General features: G+C 46.5%; 1 protein-coding gene across 41 annotated transcripts in view; it reads right to left on the minus strand.

Moving 5' to 3' along the window:
- Nucleotides 1-21,394, minus strand: part of clasp1a (cytoplasmic linker associated protein 1a) — a 414,750-nt gene that overhangs the window by 150,660 nt on the left and 242,696 nt on the right. For 25 of the 41 annotated variants that reach the window (XM_072470321.1, XM_072470304.1, XM_072470277.1 and 22 more), the window contains 3 exons: nucleotides 5,947-6,054; nucleotides 4,670-4,696; nucleotides 3,924-4,091 (listed from right to left, as the gene is read on the minus strand). In XM_072470321.1, coding sequence (XP_072326422.1) covers nucleotides 3,924-4,091; nucleotides 4,670-4,696; nucleotides 5,947-6,054 — 303 coding nt within the window. The remainder of the gene's footprint in view (nucleotides 1-3,923; nucleotides 4,092-4,669; nucleotides 4,697-5,946; nucleotides 6,055-21,394) is intronic. The other 16 variants (XM_072470347.1, XM_072470311.1, XM_072470357.1 and 13 more) reach the window with 1 other exon arrangement.

Raw genomic sequence — 21,394 nt, forward strand, 5'->3', positions numbered from 1 at the left:
CCAGACTCCTAAACGATCCTCTTATGGATTGACCTGATCTCTTCACACATCATCTCTACTTACTACTACGCTCCTGTATGCCTCAACCGATGCCTGTGTCTATGTATTTATATTGTGTCTTTTATGTTTGCCCTATGTATTTCTTTTCATGTACAGAATGATCTGCCTGAAGTGTACACAGAACAATACTTTTCACTGAACCCCGATATACGTGACAACAAACCAAACAAAAGATCAAATTCTAATTCAATTCACAGAATTATAATGTGTAAGATCTTGCTATTTCCTGGATATTTACATCTGAAGCATGATGCAAGCTCACGTTCATAGAGGAAGTTCCATTTCTAAGGCTTTGTAATGTACAAACTGTAATTATCTTTAAACTGAATTATTGAGGTCTGATGTATTGAAAGCCAGCAGAAAATATTCACTCAACTATGCAGCAATAAACTTTAATTGCGTTGGCAGAAGCAATACAATTAGGGCTTGCTTACCAGCAGAGGGAGCAGCATGCAGGGAATAGTAGGGGCAAAATTGAAAGAAAAGAATAGAAAGAACAAAATCTCCCAAATTAAAAAAAAACGCAAGATCATTGCCTCCAGGCAGTAACCTCCTAGGTCAAAAGGCAAGGCAAAGCTAGCCAGAATGGCTCTAATGCCTGTCAGTACTCACCAAGTGGCACGAAGCCCCGAACAGGGCTTGTATCTCGACTACTCTCACGGCTCGTATCGCGGCTGCATCCCTGACTCATGCTTGGTCGAGGGATACGGCTGCTCCGTGCTAGCATGAGTTGAGAAGAGTGGTAAAAGTATGAAGTTCATTACAGTAGCATTTTAAGTGAAAGATTCCACAATATTCGTACGGTTAGCATCCAACTACCAATTATGCTGTTAAACATAAACAAGCATAGTAATATTGCTGGATATCCACATATCAAACAGTGTGAAGGATCAGTTTAGAAAAAATAATAATCAAATATTATAGTATTACTTCAATTTAAGAGAGGAACTTTGGTGGCAGGAACATACGAAATAGGAGTAAACCATTCGGCCTCTGTTCCACCATTCAACTAGATTAAGGCTAATCTTCTAATGCCAGCATGCTTTCTAATATTTTGCTGTATCTACAAAGTTTCATCATTTATTAATAAAATGTTACATTAATAAGCCAATAAAATTAGAAAACTTAAAAAATTCACAGAAATCCCTGGATCAAGTTCTGAAGATAACCAATGGAAAATGAAGCAGCACAGTAAAGTGGCAGAAAACAAGACGACAAACAGTTTCCAACCAAGGCTACAGAGCATGGGGAGGTACAAAACTGATCAGCTGGCTTCATGCAGGGGAAGGAGAAACAACAAAGTAAACCAAGCGTTGTTCTGTTTGGGGGGGGGGGGGGGGGGGGGATATAGATTTTTCAGGCTCTTTGCTTAAGTTTCCCATTTCAAAATACCTTGGCTTGTACACAGGGGGAGGTCAGTGTTTCAGCCACTGGGGTTGGGGGTAGGGGGGCAAATTTGCATCTTCTCAGCTGCAAGGAGGAAAATGCAACAAGAAGGAAAAAAAAAGAAAAAGTGAGAAAATGCTATGGTTTTGTTTTCAGTGGATGGTAAATCAATTAAAAGTGTCATTGGACAGGGCAGCACGGTGGCGCAGTGGGTTAGCACTGCGGCCTTACGGCGCCGAGGTCCCAGGTTCGATCCCGGCTCTGGGTCACTGTCCGTGTGGAGTTTGCACATTGAAAATGAAAATGAAATGAAAAATGAAATGAAATTAAAATCGCTTGTCACAATTAGGCTTCAAATGAAGTTACTGTGAAAAGCCCCTAGTCGCCACATTCCGGCGCCTGTTCGGGGAGGCTGGTACGGGAATTGAAGCGTGCTGCTGGCCTGCCTTGGTTTGCTTTAAAAGTCAGCGATTTAGCCCAGTGTGGTAAACCAGCCCCTCATTCTCCCTGTGTTTGTGTGGGTTTCGCCCCCACAACCCAAAAATGTGCAAACTAGGTGGATTGGCCATGCTAAATTACCCGTTAATTGGAAAAAATGAATTGAGTACTCTAAATTTATCTTTTTTTTTTTAAAGTGCCATTGGACAAAAATAAAATCAATTACCCAACATACCAGCTCTGAAAATAAATCGAAAAAAACATGGTTCTTCCAAGAGTGATCTTTTGTCACTAATTTGGAGTTAGTTCGTTTATTTAAACAGTATATCAGTACCCCACACAAAAGAAACACACCCAGGAGCGCCAACATTAGAACCCCTTGCTCTATAGGTTAGCCAATATTAAATGGGCAAGACTTTCATAGTAGCTACTATCAATCCCCATAACCATGGACAAAGGAATAACAAATTGTTGGGGACCCCCATTCCAGGCTGCTAGCCCACAGACATATGCAAGTATGCACAAGCTAATGTGTGCAGTTGCCTTTGATTCTGCAACCACTTCACCAGTGTACACATTCTCAATGTTTTAGCATGGTACAGGAGAGCTGCTAACATCAGTGCAACAATTCCCCTGTGTGAATCAGCATTTTTTTTAAAAGGAGAAAAAATTAATTAGGTTAAATTATGAAAAATGTAATTAAAACAACTTAAAATTTGCCCATAGCACGAATAACAAGACCTTTACGTTCTCCTTAAAATCGCTCAGTTAGAGTAAATCTAAATATTGGAAAAATAGATTTTTCAGGTTATTTGCTTAAGTTTCCCATTTCGAAATATGTTGGCTTGTACACAGCAAATCAAATTAGATTATGTAAATAAGGGAACAGGGCAAGAACGATTTCATAACAAACATTTTTACTGCCAGACTACAGAGCAACCACCTTTAATTTATTGATTCGTTGGTAGAGATAAGCTACCAATACTAATAAATCAATGAACGTATGACTACTCTTTTACCATAATGACCTTATGTATTGACAAGGGGAGGAACAGACTGTACTTGAAAGTTAATCAATAAAAAACATTAGTTACAGTACTTCTTAAGGAAGAATAGGTCCTATTGCAACCGTGCCTCAGTTTTAGACACTTCAATCAGCACTGTAATTTCTTCCTACATATTTCAACTGGTGCGAAAAATCTGCTACACATATTGATTCAACTGAACTTTAACGTATCCAGATGTTAAGCCGGAAGTAATATCTCATAACTTGCACGAGAGTAAGGAAAGTATTTTCCAACGGTTAGTATTTAAGTGTGTTTCAATTGTTACATTTGTCTCTGCAGCAGCTTTGACAAGGTTGAATTTATAGCACATTTTTTTTTAAAAAGTAGAATGTTGCACAATGTACATATTAATTACAACCAAGTACATGTGTAATACAAACTACTGGAGGAAGAGATTCAGCCAAATATGTAAGCTGAACTCGACAGAAGAGACCCTGCTGGCATTGTTCAAAGGTAAAAATAAATTTCAATGCTTTTTTGCCTCAAATAATTTTATTTGCATATACATTTTAGATGCTTACACACCCACAATTTGTGGTGTTGCACACAAGGATTCAAGATCAAGTATAGTCTTCAGGTGAAGCAGGGTTACAGGGTGAAGAATAATTAGGGTGGACAAATATAATTCAGTTCCCATTTCAAAGCCATGTATTCTGTTGTTATACTTGTACTTTCATTATAAATTCCTAGGTCAGTATTAATAATGAAATTTGCTTTGTGAACTTGTTACGCAGTAATTACACCCTCCTGCCTATGATGGCATTGCAGCACCTTCACTGGGAAGGGGGAGGGGAAGAGAAGAGGGAAGGAGAAGGGGGGGGGGGGGGGGGGGGGGGGAGGATAAGAATAGTGAAATAGTGTCATATGTATTCCTGTGTTAACATCTGTACATCTTCCAGACATAATTAAGCAACAAGTTCAGCTTAGAAGGCACATTAATAAACATCTGTGGTCTGGATAATTAGGTCTTACCCAAGCCCAATCTGTTGGGGCTGGCTTCCCTACTGCAGCCCTGACTGCGAGGGATTTTGCTGCGTTTCTCGGATGTTTGAGGTACTACAGATACCCTCTGAGGCCCGCTGCTCATGCCGGAATATGTGCTTCCAAGGAGTTTTCCAGGTGAGCTGGATCTGCTTCCAGCTGTAAAAATAAGCAACAAGAAGCTGGTTAAAAATGAAACATCTACAAAGGGATAATTAAGCTGCAGCGGGAGAGGTGCTGAGGGGCATTATTAAAGAATCAAAATTAAAGCTCCCAATGAATTCATTACTTCATAATAAATAAAACTGTTAGCTCAAAGAATTAGCTTTTTAAAAAAATATTAAACAAGCAAACTGTGCATGTTGTACACTGTTACTGTGAAACCTGTAAAACACTGCATTGTGCTGATAACTTGTATAATTAAAGGATGAAATGTCTGTCGATTCATTATGGTCAGGATAATAGCTCAATTTGCGGGCTTATTGAAGATAAAATTTCAAAATCGTAATATTCAATTTCTGAATTGAATGCCTTCAGTGCTTAACCGGCCACTGGACATATATAAAAAGCTCAGTTCCAAATCTCATGAAAAAAGAAACAAGAGGTACAACTGTGGTTTACAGGGGCGAAAAAAGTCAATATTTTTGCACAGATATATTGCACATGTTAACCATAAAAACTAAAAGTAATAATTTTCTGCAGGTTAATTTACTCTCATAGGTGAAGTAAAACCTTACCGCCTGCAGGATTAGCTGATCTGGATCCTGTGCATGGAAGCAGGTAAAAGGGATAGGTGCAAGAAGTTCAATTGAAAGAATAACAAAATGCAAAGACTACAAGAATTGTCATGGACATCATTTTGGGCTAAGCTTTTTAAACATCATATAGGTTTTGAAAACATTTAAACAGTGCTAGAGATAACATTTTAGGTTTGTTTCGGTGTTAACTGCAATATTACGTGTTTTCATCAACAATATCTGTTCAAATACTGACATCGGAAAGTAGAAGCAAGATTGCTCCACTTGTTGAACAATGAGAAAATGATTATCCGATTATATCACACATCCAACTTTTACTTATTTATTTCTCTGTTTATTTTGTAAAGCCACCTCGCTGATTCAATTTACCATGACAAGAGGCCAAATATTACATGTTTTTTTCATTTGTGTTGAAATTATCTCTTTGACTATTGGTGCATGCATGCTCAAAGCATCCCATTAATGTTTTGTCATTAAGCCTTTGGTTAAGACTTTTTTTTAAAAAAGGTAACTGAAATGAGAATTCCATCTGAACACTCATACATGAATATATTTGAAGAAACAAAGTTAATGACATTAGCGTAAATATCCTGGGAGGACGAAAATAAATCCTTAGAGGGCAGTAACAACGTGCAAAGTTTAATTACAATTGTGAGGAATACGACCACTTCTGCCTGCTTCTCTGAAATCATAGTCATGTTAAAAATAAATAGCTAGAAAGTGAAAATATCTTCCTTAAAGCTTTGGAAAACAAATTATTACAGGTAAATAGCCATTTGATTAAATTGAACATCAATATGCACCGTCAGAAAATCAGAGAACATAGATTCAATCCCAACTCTACTAAACTGCTAATCTGTGTACATGAAAGAGAGAAGAATTAGAGATGAACAGTTTCTCAGACAATAGAGGGTAAAAAAAATCAGCAAGGAAACCTTTGCTGGGCCACTAATGGACTGCAAGGCTACCAATAAGGGAAGCATGAAAATTGATCACACCTGCCATCTATGCAGAAAAGTGCAAAGTTAAACACAGCCAATTAATTCTTCATTGAAATTCATTCCGACTGTGATGGAATGGTTAAAAAAAATGCAGATACAGCTATTTAATAAGAATCACATATTATGCCCAAAAACGGTGAGAATGGAATAGAATTAAATTTAATACTTTAAAATAGCAATAGACAAAGTTCCTAGTACTTAGACATTATTACAATTTTAAAAATTTACTTGGAAGCATTAATTAGTTTCACTTACGTTGGGACTGAGATACTACTTTAGCTCGGCTACGACCTCTGGTATCAGAGGGTGTACTGGCTACACTGGTGGCACTCCCAGCACTCTGGCGTCTAGAGCGCACTCGACCTGTGCACAGACAAATACACTCAGTAAGAAAATTCACAACTAACTGCCACAGTTAGCATTCTTATCATTTATGTACCATTTACACACTTTAGCATATTAGAAATGGTTCACAACTGGTACTATTGCAGATGCACAATAAATTGTGTAAGAAATTTGAGATCTTCCTTAAAAAAAATCAAGTATTGGATTACCAATATTAAGATACTCAATGGTTATCTAAGCCTTAAAAATGACAGAATATCAATGCAGTTCAATTTGAAGTAACAAAGGAAAAAATGGTCAGCGTAAATTGGTATTCTTCCCCATACACAAGAATCCAAAATGTGCAATTTGGCACGGTGCGCGAGTATATTTGGACAGCTGAGATTATAAATACAGATGGAAGCAGATTTCCAATACACTTCAACTCAACAGAAAATAGCTATGTTAAGTAAAACACAAGAGGTAACATATACACCTGCAAAAGTGAAATATATCAACCCAATATACATTGTAGTGGGTTTGATCAAAATCAGCATTAGCTTTTAACTATAATGAATTAACTCCATTAGCCAACATCATTCCTGCTGTTAATCCAATATCATGGATAAACTGTGTTCTACATCACTCTAAGCTACTAAATTTAAAAATGATCCAAATGCAAAAACACCAGGAACTTTCATGATGTGCAATAGGGATTGATTACACGCAGGCACACAAGTATTTTGAGCAAGGGTGAAACATATTTTGGCATATGCAGTGTGTTATATGTAAGATAACTGTGATCATTTGACATCATCCAGTTTGTGGTTGATTAAATTTGCGATGGGAGGTTTTCCATGAAATGAGGTTTACATTTCCACAAAATACTTTGATTCAATAATTCAGAAGTAGTTTGCCTGGCAAATATATAGCTGACCATACGAAATGGATGACACTGATCAAGTTCATCAATACCACCTTATCAATTATAATGCTGCAATCACCTACCCTATCCTTCCCAATAGTTTTTTTTTAAATAATATTTTATTGAAAATTTTTGGTCAACCAACACAGTACATTGTGCATCCTTTACACAACATTGTAACAATACAGATAATAATGACCTTTTTTATTTAAACAAAAACAACAACAAATAAATAAATATTAAATAACAAAAAATAGAAACTAGCCCTAATTGGCAACTGCCTTGTCTCAGGCCACACCCCACCCCCCCCCCCCATCCCTCCCCCCCCAAATCCTGGGCCGCTGCTGCTGCCTTCTTTGTTTTCCCCCATCTATCTTTCCGCAAGATATTCGACGAACGGTTGCCACCGCCTAGTAAACCCTTGAGCCGACCCCCTTAGGACGAACTTAATCCGCTCTAACTTTATAAACCCCGCCATATCATTTATCCAGGTCTCCACCCCCGGGGGCTTGGCTTCTTTCCACATTAGTAATATTCTGCGCCGGGCTACTAGGGACGCAAAGGCCAAAACATCGGCCTCTTTCGCCTCCTGCACTCCCGGCTCTTGTGCAACCCCAAATATAGCCAACCCCCAGCTTGGTTCGACCCGGACTCCTACTACTTTCGAAAGCACCTTTGTCACCCCCATCCAAAACCCCTGTAGTGCCGGGCATGACCAAAACATATGGGTATGATTCGCTGGGCTTCTCGAGCACCTCGCACACCTATCCTCCACCCAAAAAAATTTACTGAGCCGTGTTCCAGTCATATGTGCCCTGTGTAATACCTTAAACTGAATCAGGCTTAGCCTGGCGCACGAGGACGACGAGTTTACCCTGTTTAGGGCATCTGCCCACATCCCCTCCTCGATCTCCTCCCCTAGCTCTTCCTCCCATTTCCCTTTTAGTTCGTCCATCATAGTCTCCCCTTCGTCTCTCATTTCCCTATATATATCCGACACCTTACCGTCCCCCACCCATTTCTTTGAGATGACTCTGTCCTGCACCTCTTGTGTCGGGAGCTGCGGGAATTCCCTCACCTGTTGCCTCGCAAAAGCCCTCAGTTGCATATACCTGAATGCATTCCCTTGGGGCAACCCATATTTCTCGGTCAGCGCTCCCAGACTCGCAAACTTCCCATCCACAAAAAGATCTTTCAATTGCGTTATACCTGCTCTTTGCCACATTCCATATCCCCCATCCATTCCCCTCGGGGCAAACCTATGGTTGTTTCTTATCGGGGACCCCCCCAGTGCTCCGGTCTTTCCCCTATGTCGTCTCCACTGTCCCCAAATCTTCAGTGTAGCTACCACCACCGGACTCGTGGTATAGTTCCTTGGTGAGAACGGCAATGGGGCTGTCACCATAGCCTGCAGGCTGGTCCCCCTACAGGACGCCCTCTCTAATCTCTTCCACGCCGCTCCTTCCTCCTCTCCCATCCACTTACTCACCATTGAAATATTAGCGGCCCAATAATATTCACTTAGGCTCGGTAGTGCCAGCCCCCCCCCCCTATCCCTACTACGCTGTAAGAATCCCTTCCTCACTCTCGGAGTCTTCCCGGCCCAAACAAAACCCATGATACTCTTTTCTATCCTTTTGAAAAAAGCCTTCGTGATCACCACCGGGAGGCACTGAAACACAAAGAGGAATCTCGGGAGGACCACCATCTTAACCGCCTGCACCCTCCCTGCCATTGACAATGCTACCATATCCCATCTCTTGAAATCTTCCTCCATCTGTTCCACCAACCGCGTCAAATTTAGCCTGTGCAATGTGCCCCAATTCTTAGCTATCTGGATCCCCAGGTAACGAAAGTCTCTTGTTACCTTCTTCAACGGTAGGTCTTCTATTTCTCTACTCTGCTCCCCTGGATGCACCACAAACAGCTCACTCTTCCCCATGTTCAATTTATACCCTGAAAAATCCCCAAATTCCCCAAGTATCCGCATTATTTCTGGCATCCCCTCCGCTGGATCCGCCACATATAGTAGCAGATCATCCGCATATAAAGATACCCGGTGTTCTTCTCCTCCCCTAAGTATTCCCCTCCATCTCTTGGAACCTCTCAGCGCTATCGCCAGGGGCTCAATCGCCAGTGCAAACAGTAATGGGGACAGAGGACATCCCTGCCTTGTCCCTCTATGGAGCCGAAAATATGCCGATCCCCGTCCATTCGTGACCACACTCGCCACTGGGGCCCTATACAACAGCTGCACCCATCTAACATACCCCTCTCCGAACCCAAATCTCCTCAACACCTCCCACAGATAATCCCATTCCACTCTATCAAATGCTTTCTCGGCATCCATCGCCACTACTATCTCCGTTTCACCCTCTGGTGGGGCCATCATCATTACCCCTAACAACCTCCGTATGTTCGTGTTCAGCTGTCTCCCCTTCACAAACCCAGTTTGGTCCTCATGAACCACCCCCGGGGCACATTCCTCTATTCTCATTGCCATTACCTTGGCCAGGACCTTGGCATCCACATTGAGGAGGGAAATTGGTCTGTAGGACCCGCATTGTAGCGGATCCTTTTCCTTCTTTAAAAGAAGCGATATCGTTGCTTCTGACATAGTCGGGGGCAGTTGTCCCCTTTCCTTTGCCTCGTTAAAGGTCCTCGTCAGTAGCGGGGCGAGCAAATCTAAATATTTTCTGTAAAATTCAACTGGGAATCCGTCCGGTCCCGGGGCCTTTCCCGTCTGCATGTTCCTAATTCCTTTCACCACTTCTTCTACCGTGATCTGTGCTCCCAATCCCATCCTTTCCTGCTCTTCCACCTTGGGAATTTCCAGCCGATCCAAAAAATCCATCATTCTCTCCCTCCCATCCGGGGGTTGAGCTTCATACAATTTTTTATAAAATGTCTTGAACACTTCATTCACTCTCTCCGCTCCGTCTCTCCATCTTCGTCTCTCACCCCCCCCTATCTCCCTCGCTGCTCCCCTTTTCCTCAATTGGTGTGCCAGCAATCTGCTCGCCTTCTCTCCATATTCATACTGTACACCCTGCGCCTTCCTCCATTGTGCCTCTGCAGTGCCTGTGGTCAGCAAGTCAAATTCCACATGCAGCCTTTGCCTTTCCCTATACAGTCCCTCCTCCGGTGCTTCCGCATATTGTCTGTCCACCCTCAAAAGTTCTTGCAGCAACCGCTCCCGTTCCTTACTCTCCTGCTTCCCTTTATGTGTCCTTATTGATATCAGCTCCCCCCTAACCACCGCCTTCAACGCCTCCCAGACCACTCCCACCTGAACCTCCCCATTGTCATTGAGTTCCAAGTACTTTTCAATGCATCCCCTCACCCGTAGGCACAACCCCTCATCCGCCATTAGTCCCATGTCCATTCTCCAGGGTGGACGCCCTCTTGTTTCCTCCCCTATCTCCAAGTCTACCCAGTGTGGGGCATGATCCGAAATGGCTATAGCCGTATATTCCGTTCCCCTCACCCTCGGGATCAATGCCCTACCCAACACAAAAAAGTCTATGCGTGAATAGACTTTATGGACATAGGAGAAAAACGAGAACTCCTTACTCCTAGGTCTACTGAATCTCCACGGGTCCACCCCTCCCATCTGCTCCATAAAATCCTTAAGCACCTTGGCTGCTGCCGGCCTCCTACCAGTCCTGGACTTCGACCTATCCAGCCTTGGTTCCAACACCGTGTTGAAGTCTCCCCCCATTATCAGCTTTCCGGTCTCTAGGTCTGGGATACGTCCTAGCATTCGCCTCATAAAATTGGCATCGTCCCAATTCGGGGCATACACGTTTACCAACACCACCATCTCTCCCTGTAATTTGCCACTCACCATCACGTATCTGCCCCCGTTATCCGCCACTATAGTCTTTGCCTCGAACATTACCCGCTTCCCCACTAATATAGCCACCCCCCTGTTTTTCGCATCCAGCCCCGAATGGAACACCTGCCCTACCCATCCTTTGCGCAACCTAACCTGGTCTATCAGTTTCAGGTGCGTTTCCTGTAACATAACCACATCTGCTTTAAGTTTCTTAAGGTGTGCGAGTACTCGTGCCCTCTTTATCGGCCCGTTAAGCCCCCTCACGTTCCACGTGATCAGCCGAGTTGGGGGGCTTCCCACCGCCCCCCCCCCTTGCCGGTTAGCCATCATCTTTTTCCAGCTTCTCACCCAGTTCCCACGCAGCTGTATTTCTCCCAGACGGTGCCCCCCCGCCCATCCTTTCCCGTACCCACTCCCCCCTTTCCCCAGCAGCAGCAACCCAGTAATTCCCCCCTCCCCCCCCCCCCCACTAGACCCCCCGCTAGCGTAATTACTCCCCCCATGTTGCTCCCAGAAGTCACAAACTCTGGCTGACCTCGGCTTCCCCCCGTGATCGCGGCTCGCCCCGTGCGGCGCCCCCTCCTTCCTGCTTCTCTATTCCCGCCATAATTATCATAGCGCGGGAACCAAGCCCGCGCCTCTCCCTCGCCCCGTCTCCCATGGCCAACGCCCCATCTCCTCTCCCTCCCCACCTCCCCCCATCACCACCTGTGGGAGAAAGAAAAGTTACCATACCGCAGGATTAATCATACAATCCCTCTTCGCCTCGCCCCCCCCCCCCCCCCCCCACTCGTCCCACCACTTTGTCCAAACGTTCATTTTCGTAGTCCAATCATTCCAATTTTTCTTCTACAATAAAAGTCCACGCTTCATCTGCCGTCTCAAAGTAGTGGTGCCTCCCTTGATATGTGACCCACAGTCTTGCCGGTTGCAGCATTCCAAATTTTATCTTCTTTTTGTGAAGTACCGCTTTGGCCCGATTAAAGCTCGCCCTCCTTCTCGCCACCTCCGCACTCCAATCTTGATAGACGCGGATCACCGCGTTCTCCCATTTACTACACCGAGTTTTCTTCGCCCATCTAAGGACTGTTTCTCTATCCTTAAAACGGAGAAATCTCACCACTATGGCTCTGGGAGCTTCTCCTGCTCTCGATCCTCACACCATAACTCTGTATGCTCCCTCCACCTCCAACGGACCCGTCGGGGCCTCCACTCCCATTAACGAGTGCAGCATCGTGCTCACATATGCCCCGACGTCCGCCCCCTCCACACCTTCAGGAAGGCCAAGAATCCTCAAGTTGTTCCTCCTTGCGTTGTTTTCCAGTGCCTCCAACCTCTCCACAGATCGTTTCTGGTGTGCCTCCTGTATCTCCGACTTCACCACCAGGCCCTGTATATAGTTTTCATTCTCTGCTGCTTTCGCCTTCACGACCCGAAGCTCCTGCTCCTGGGTCTTTTGTTCCTCTTTCAGCCCTTCAATCGCCTGTAATATCGGGGCCAACAACTCTTTCTTCATTTCCTTTTTTATCTCCTCCACGCAGCGTTTCAAAAACTCGTGTTGTTCAGGGCCCCATATGAAACTGCCACCTTCCGACGCCATCTTGGTTTCTGCTTGCCTTCCTTGCCGTTGTTCCAAAGGATCCGCTGCAATCCGGCCACTTTCCTCTCCTTTTTCCATCCGTGTCCAGGGGGAACACCCTTCTGGTTTACCGCACGGTGTTTTTAGCCGTTAAAATTGCCGTTGGGGCTCCTATCAAGAGCCCAAAAGTCCGTTCCACCGGGAGCTGCCGAAACGTGCGACTTAGCTGGTCATCGCCGCACCCGGAAGTCATCCTTCCCAATAGTTAACTGCTAGGGAGGAAAGAACAATGGCCCAGAGTTTGTAGTAAATGGCAAAGAGGGTTAATTTGTTGACTGTATTTTAAATTACATTCTACTTTTTCGTAGGCTGCAGTAGGAACAGGAACTCGAGTCTCCCACCTGCAGCAGGTATCGATAAGGTAAGTCGGAAAGGTGCAAATCCAATAAAGCCACTCCCCATTTGACATCGTGAGCCAAAGGTGCGCCGCTCGAGGTCTACTTTCTGCTCAATGACAGGTAGGTGTTTCAAAGTGTTAATTTTTTTTTTTTACATTTTGCTCAATCAACTTTCAATTCCAGTTTCCCAATAGCACCTCCAGCTCCACCAAGCCTATTCAGGCAATGCACAACTTTTGAAAGTTTGGCTGATGATCGATAAATGAGAGTTTGGCTCAAGATGGATTGGAACTTTATGGGAAAAACAAAATGTTAGATAAAGCTTTGTGTGAAGAAATGTCAAGACAGGCTTCTGGTAGCAAAATGTATCACTTGTTTTAGTACCAGACAAATTGCAGGCGGCCTTGGGAAGGGTTGTGCTAGGCTTGAAAATAATCATAAATTTGTTAAAAGGCACAGATTGAATGCGAGGGAGCTGCCCTCAGAAATGAGCCAGAAACTGTATAAGAACTGCTGTTAGATGTATTGGTTTTGGCTTGCTGGTGTAACTCTCAAGAGATACAGTGGTTTTAGCCCCGGCCGAGAAATAAACATGTTAAAGTAACGAGGTGTTCGACTGATCATTTCATCCGGACTGGCTGCAAAAGAATCCTCACTTTCAGATTTAAACACAAGTCGGCTTCCCATAAGCTGTGGTTCCACTGCATGCTTGTTGACGAGGAGCTCAACAAGCTGCTGGGAGGGGTGACCATCGCTCAGGGCGGGGTGCTGCCTAATATCCAGGCCATGCTGCTGCCCAAGAAAACCAGCGCTGGCGCCGGCAAGAAGTGAACGGGCAGCACGGTAGCCTTGTGGATAGCATAATTGCTTCACAGCTCCAGGGTCCCAGGTTCGATTCCAGCTTGGGTCACTGTCTGTGCGGAGTCTGCACATACTCCCCGTGTGTGCGTGGGTTTCCTCCGGGTGCTCCGGTTTCCTCCCACAGTCCAAAGTTGTGCAGGCTAGGTGGATTGGCCATGATAAATTGCCCTTAGTGTCCAAAATTGCCCTTAGTGGTGGGTGGGATTACTGGGTTAAGGGGATAGGGTGGCGGTGTTGACCTTGGGTAGGGTGCTCTTTCCAAGAGCCGGTGCAGACTCGATGGGCCGAATGGCCTCCTTCTGCACTGTAAATTCTATGATTCTATGATGCCTGAATAGTGGCAAACTTCTTTTTTTTTATTAACATTTTATCGAGGTATTGAACCTTCTCATCCGGGCCACTGTCATGTGAGCCCGGTGAACGACCTTCAAATGTATCAGGCTGAGCCTGGCACGTGTTGTGGACACGTTGACTCTACTCAACGCATCCGCCCAGAGACCATCCTCTAACTCTCCTCCTAACTCCTCTTCCCATTTGTGTTTCAGCTCCTCGGTCTGTGTTTCCTCTGACCCCATAAGCTCCTTATAATTGTCCGAAACCTTCCCTTCTCCCACCCACACTCTGGAAACTACCCTGTCCTGTATCCCACTTGGTGGTACGAGCGGGAAGGTTGAGACCTGCCTGCGTAGGAAGTCCCGCGCCTGCAGGTACCTAAATTCATTCCCTCCAGTCAGTTCAAATTTCACCTCCAGTTCCCTCAAGCTGGGAAATGTCCCCTCTATAAACAAATCGCACATCCTCTTGATTCCTGCTCTCTGCCGTCTCCGGAATCCAAGAGCCGGTGCAGACTCGATGGGCTGAATGGCCTCCTTCTGCACTGTAAATTCTATGAACCCTCCATCTAACCTCCCCGGGGCAAACTGGTGATTATTGCAAATTGGAGACCAGACCGAGCTCCCTCTGCTCCCACATGTCTCCTCCACTGTCCCCAGATTCTCAGGGCCGCGACCACCACGGGGCTGGTGGAGTAGCGTGCCGGGGAGAGGCGCTGTAACCAACGCCCCCAAACTAGTGCCCGTACAAGATGCCACCTCTACTCGCTCCCACACCGACCCACCCACCCCCCTCCCCCCGACCGCCCCACCACCACGCACTTCCTAATCATGGCTATATTCGCCTCCCAGTAATAATTACTAAAGTTCGGGAGTGCCAGCCCGCCCTCCCCCCTGCTGCACTCCAACATTCCCTTTTTAACTCGCGGGGTCTTACCCGCCCATGCAAAGCCCGAGATCACCTTGTTGACCCGTTTAAAAAAGGACCGAGGAATAAAGATGGGGAGGCACTGAAACACAAACAGGAATCTCTAGAGAACCGTCATTTTCACTGTCTGTACCCTCCCAGCCAGTGACAGCAGGAGCACGTCCTACCTTCGAAAATCCTCCTTCATTTGGTCTAGTAGTCGGGCCAGATTTAGCTTGTGCAGCCATTCGCATTCCCGCGCCACCTGGATGCCCAAGTACAGAAAGCTTCCCCCTACCACTCTAAACGGCATCTCCCCCAATCGCCTCTCCTGCCCCCTTGTCTGGATCGCGAAAATCTCGCTTTTCCCCATGTTCAATTTGTAGCCCGAAAAATGGCCAAAATCCCCCATAATTTCTTCCATCCCGTCCAATGGCTCCGACACATATAAGAGCAGATCGGCCGCATATAGTGAGACTCTGTGTTCCACTCCACCCGGACCAGCCCCTTTCTGCCCTTTGAGGCTCTAAACACAATTGCCAGCTGTTCTATGGCCAGTGCGAACAAGAGTGGGAGGGGGGGCACCCCTGCCTCGTCCCCCAGTGCAGCCTAAAATAGCCCAATGTCAGCCTCTTCGTCCGAACACTTGCCACGGGCGCCTGATACAGCAGCCTAACCCAGTCAATGAAGCCCCACCCAAATGGATAGTTACAAGGTAGCGAGGAAGGATCTAAAGAGAGAGCTAAGACGAGCAAGGAGGGGACATGAGAAGTATTTGGCAGGAAGGATCAAGGAAAATCCAAAAGCTTTCTATAGGTATGTCAGGAATAAGCGAATGACTAGGGAAAGAGTAGGACCAGTCAAGGACAGGGATGGGAAATTGTGTGTGGAGTCTGAAGAGATAGGCGAGATACTAAATGAATATTTTTCGTCAGCATTCACTCAGGAAAAAGATAATGTTGTGGAGGAGAATGCTGAGCCCCAGGCTAATAGAATAGATGGCATTGAGGTACGTAGGGAAGAGGTGTTGGCAATTCTGGACAGGCTGAAAATAGATAAGTCCCCGGGACCTGATGGGATTTATCCTAGGATTCTCTGGGAGGCCAGGGAAGAGATTGCTGGACCTTTGGCTTTGATTTTTATGTCATCATTGGCTACAGGAATAGTGCCAGAGGACTGGAGGACAGCAAATGTGGTCCCTTTGTTCAAAAAGGGGAGCAGAGACAACCCCGGCAACTATAGACCGGTGAGCCTCACGTCTGTAGTGGGTAAAGTCTTGGAGGGGATTATAAGAGACAAGATTTATAATCATCTAGATAGGAATAATATGATCAGGGATAGTCAGCATGGCTTTGTGAAGGGTAGGTCATGCCTCACAAACCTTATTGAGTTCTTTGAGAAGGTGACTGAACAGGTAGACGAGGGTAGAGCAGTTGATGTGGTGTATATGGATTTCAGCAAAGCGTTTGATAAGGTTCCCCACGGTAGGCTATTGCAAAAAATACGGAGGCTGGGGATTGAGGGTGATTTAGAGATGTGGATCAGAAATTGGCTAGCTGAAAGAAGACAGAGGGTGGTGGTTGATGGGAAATGTTCAGAATGGTGTACAGTCACAAGTGGAGTACCACAAGGATCTGTTCTGGGGCCGTTGCGGTTTGTCATTTTTATCAATGACCTAGAGGAAGGCGCAGAAGGGTGGGTGAGTAAATTTGCAGACGATACTAAAGTCGGTGGTGTTGTCGATAGTGTGGAAGGATGTAGCAGGTTACAGAGGGATATAGATAAGCTGCAGAGCTGGGCTGAGAGGTGGCAAATGGAGTTTAATGTAGAGAAGTGTGAGGTGATTCACTTTGGAAGGAATAACAGGAATGCGGAATATTTGGCTAATGGTAAAGTTCTTGAAAGTGTGGATGAGCAGAGGGATCTAGGTGTCCATGTACATAGATCCCTGAAAGTTGCCACCCAGGTTGATAGGGTTGTGAAGAAGGCCTATGGAGTGTTGGCCTTTATTGGTAGAGGGATTGAGTTCCGGAGTCGGGAGGTCATGTTGCAGCTGTACAGAACTCTGGTACGGCCGCATTTGGAGTATCGCGTACAGTTCTGGTCACCGCATTATAGGAAGGACGTGGAGGCTTTGGAGCGGGTGCAGAGGAGATTTACCAGGATGTTGCCTGGTATGGAGGGAAAATCTTATGAGGAAAGGCTGATGGACTTGAGGTTGTTTTCATTGGAGAGAAGAAGGTTAAGAGGAGACTTAATAGAGGCATACAAAATGATCAGGGGGTTGGATAGGGTGGACAGTGAGAGCCTTCTCCCGCGGATGGATATGGCTGGCACGAGGGGACATAACTTTAAACTGAGGGGTAATAGATATAGGACAGAGGTCAGAGGTAGGTTCTTTACGCAAAGAGTAGTGAGGCCGTGGAATGCCCTACCTGCTACAGTAGTGAACTCGCCAACATTGAGGGCATTTAAAAGTTTATTGGAGAAACATATGGATGATAATGGCATAGTGTAGGTTAGATGGCTTTTGTTTCGGTGCAACATCGTGGGCCGAAGGGCCTGTACTGCGCTGTATTGTTCTATGTTCTAAATCCAAACCGTCCCAGTACCTCCCACAGATAATCCCAGTCCACCCGGTCAAATGCCTTCTCTGCGACCATTGCGCCCACTGCCTCTACGTCCCTACCCTCTGGGGGCCATCATGATAATATTCAGCAGCCTTCTTACGTTGGCCGCCAAATGCCTCTACTTTACAAATCCCGTCTGGTCCTCCCCAATCACGTCCGGAACGCAGTCTTCAATCCTTGAGGACAAGATCTTAGCCAACAATTTGTGGTCTACATTTAGTGGGGAGATCGGTCTGTAGGACCTGCATAACTCCAGGTCCTTATCCCGCTTCAGGATCAATGAGATAGTGGCCTGTGACATCGTCGGGGGAAGCCCCCCTCTCTCACTTGCCTCATTAAATGTCCTCATCAGCAGTGACCCCAGCATAGAACATAGAACGATACAGCGCAGTACAGGCCCTTCGGCCCACGATGTTGCACCAAAACAAAAGCCATCTAACCTACACTATGCCATTATCATCCATATGTTTATCCAATAAACGTTTAAATGCCCTCAATGTTGGCGAGTTCACTACTGTTGCAGGTAGGGCATTCCACGGCCTCACTACTCTTTGCGTAAAGAACCTACCTCTGACCTCTGTCCTATATCTATTACCCCTCAGTTTAAAGATCTGTCCCCTCGTGCCAGCCATTTCCAATGGGGAGAAGGCTCTCACTGTCCACCCTATCTAACCCCCTGATCATTTTGTATGCCTCTATTAAGTCTCCTCTTAACCTTCTTCTTTCCAACGAAAACAACCTCAAGTTCATCAGCCTTTCCTCATAAGATTTTCCCTCCATACCAGCATCCCAGAGAACTTTTTGTAAAACTCCACGGGGTACCTATCCGGTCCCGGATGCATGGCCTTCATCCCATCTGCTATCTCTTCCAACCCGATCGGGGCTCCCAGTCCTTCTACCAAGTGTTCGTCGACCTTCGGGAACTTCAGCCTCCCTAAGAATTGCCTCATCCCCTCCGACCCATGGGGGTACCGACTCATACAGCCTGCTGTAGAATTCCTCGAACGCCTTATTGACCCCCAGCTGAATCTCTGACCAGGTTCCCATCCCTGTCCCTTACTTTCCCAATCTCCCTGGCCGCCTCCTGCTTTCTAAGCTGCAGCGCAAGCATTCTACAGGCTTTCTCCCCATATTCATAGATCGCCCCCCTCGCCTTCCTCAGCTGCTCCGCTGCTTTGCCTGTAGTTAACAAGCCAAACTCCGCCTGTAGCCTCCGTCGTTCCCTAAGATGCCCTGCTTCTGGGGTCTCCGCATACCTCCTGTCGACCTGTAGTATTTCCTTCATCAGTTGGTCCGCCTCTGCTCGGTCTGCCTTCTCCCTGTGGGCCCGTATCGGGATCAGCTGCCCTCTAACCACCGCCTTCAGCGCCTCCCAGACCACTGCAGCCAAAACTTCCCCCGTGTCGTTGACTTCCAGATAGTTCTGGATACATTTTGTCAGCCGCACACACACCTCATCAGCTAAAGGTCCCACTTCCAACCTCCAGTGCGGGCGCTGGCTGCTCACCTGTATGTCAACCCAGTGCGGGGCATGATCCGAGATCGTGATCGCTGAATACTCAGTGTCCACTACCCCCGTCAATAAAGCCCTATTCAGGATTAAAAAAATCAATCTGGGAGTGCACTTCATGCACGTGCGAGTAGAAGGAAACTCCTTCACTCTTGGCCGTCAAAATCTCCAAGGGTCCACCCCCCCAATCTGCTCCATAAACCCCTTTAGCTCCTTTGCCATTGTCGGCACCCTGCCTGTCCTTGGGCTAGATCGGTCTAGCCCTGGGTTAATGACCCCCCCCCCCCCAACACACACATGACCAGCTTATGCAAATCCAGGTCCGGGATCTTCCCCAACATCCTCATGAACTTCACATCATCCCAATTTGGCGCGTACACATTCACGAGTACCACCGGCAGCCCCTCCAGCTTCCCACTGACCAGAATGAATGTACCGACCCCCCCACGTCCGCAACTATTATTCCCGCCTCAAATGACACTCTCTTATTAATCAGGATCACGACCCCTCCAGTCTTAGAGTCCAGTCCCGAGTGGAAAACCTATCCTACCCATCCCTTCCTTAGTCTGACCTGGTCAGTTACTCTAAGGTGCGTCTCAGGCAACATTGCCACGTCTGCCTTCAGTCCCCCCAAATGCGCGAACACGCGTGGCCTCTTAACCGGTCTATTTAGCCGTCTTACGTTCCATGTGATCAGCCTGGTGGGTGGCGTCTTTCTTCCCCCCCCCCCCCCCCCCCGTAACAACACTATACACACAGCCCCCTTTAACAAGCACACTATCTGCTCAATCCCCACTGCGCTTCCGTGAGCTAGCCCGCCCAGCTAGCTTGGTGGCCCCCGCCCAAGGCGCCAGACATTTTCCCACCTATTGTTCCCTCCCCTCCCCTCGGACCCACATATGCAAATGTAACAATCCCAACCCAATTACCCGAAAGAAACACAAAGAAAATCAAAAAGAAGATCCAACATCTAACATTCACACCTCCATCCCCCATCAGTGCAAATGCAAATTTTAACTCGGGCTTGTCCGCAGACCCCAAATCAATACAGAAGGCATTACAAGTAACATCCAAAGACAAAAACTGGTTTATTTTCTTTAAAAAAATGTTTTAAACAAAGAACACTGCAGCAAGGTTCAGTCCAAACACCTCAGTCCGCTACCAGCCGTTTCCTTCTAGCGAAGTCCATCGCTTCCTCGGGCGACTCGAAATAGAAATGCTGCACTTTGTGAGTGACCCAAAGATGGGCCGGATACAGTAATCTAAACTTTACCTTCTTCTTAAAGAGGATCGATTTTATCTGATTGAACCCTGCTCTTCTCCTGGCCACGTCCGCGCTCAGATCTGATATATATGCAGGATGCTGTTCTCCCATTTACAGCTCCGTATCTGCCCGGCCCACCGTAGAATGTACTCCTTGTCCAGGTACCTGTGGAATCTCACCACCATTGCTCTCGGCGAGTGGGTAACCTACACACGGCTTCCTCGCTAGCGCTCTGTGTGCCCTGTCCACCTCCAAGGGTCGGGTGAATATCCCCTCCCCCCTGGCTTCTCAAACATACTCGCTATGTATGCTCCTGCGTCCGCTCCTTCGGATCCCTCTGGGAGATCCACGATTCTCAGGTTCTGCCAGGGGAACCTATTCTCTAAGTCCTCCACCTTCTCCTGGAGCTTTTTCTGCTAGTCTCTCAGCATCCCCACCTCCAACTCCACTGCAGCTTGGTGCTACTACTGCTCAGTGCCTTCTCCACTTTCTGGATCGCCTGATCCTGAGCATCCAGTCTGAGTTCCAGCCGCGCAATCGACTCCTTAAATCGGGTCCAAGCATTCCTGTTTCTGCTTGGCTAAGCCCTCCTCTATGAACTGCATCAACTGCTCCGTCGACCGCTGGGTCGTCGAGCCAGAATTCCGGTCGTCCGCCATGCTTTCTCCCGCTGCAGCCTCAGTCCAAGCCTTCTCCGTTCGTCTATTTCTTTCTTTGCGAGCACTCCTGGTCCGTTTCTCCATGCACTGATGTAGGATTCTTCGTCACAGTTGCATCCAACATCAATTTTCCACTTCATATCCGACAAAAACATCGGGGGGAAAGGTCCAAAGTTCCGACCCGAGCGGGAGCCACCAAATGTGCGACCTACTCCTTCATAGCCGCCACCGGAAGTCATGAGTGGCGAACGTCTGAGTGTTCACTGCTCTTGGGAACACAAGAACTGGAGCATCGAGAACAAAAAAAAAAGTGGCCAATTTCAGGGGAAAACAATCCCCCTAAGACTCCACATAACAAGTCTCGAACACTTCAGGAAACCATGGCAATACACAGTTCATCACTAGACGTACAAAAGTAATTTAATGTCAACCTTGGTCAGGAAAATATCTCTTCCTTTTGAAGGAAAGAATCCAAA

The sequence above is a fragment of the Scyliorhinus torazame genome, chromosome 2, assembly GCF_047496885.1.
Source record: "Scyliorhinus torazame isolate Kashiwa2021f chromosome 2, sScyTor2.1, whole genome shotgun sequence".
NCBI lineage: Eukaryota > Metazoa > Chordata > Chondrichthyes > Carcharhiniformes > Scyliorhinidae > Scyliorhinus > Scyliorhinus torazame.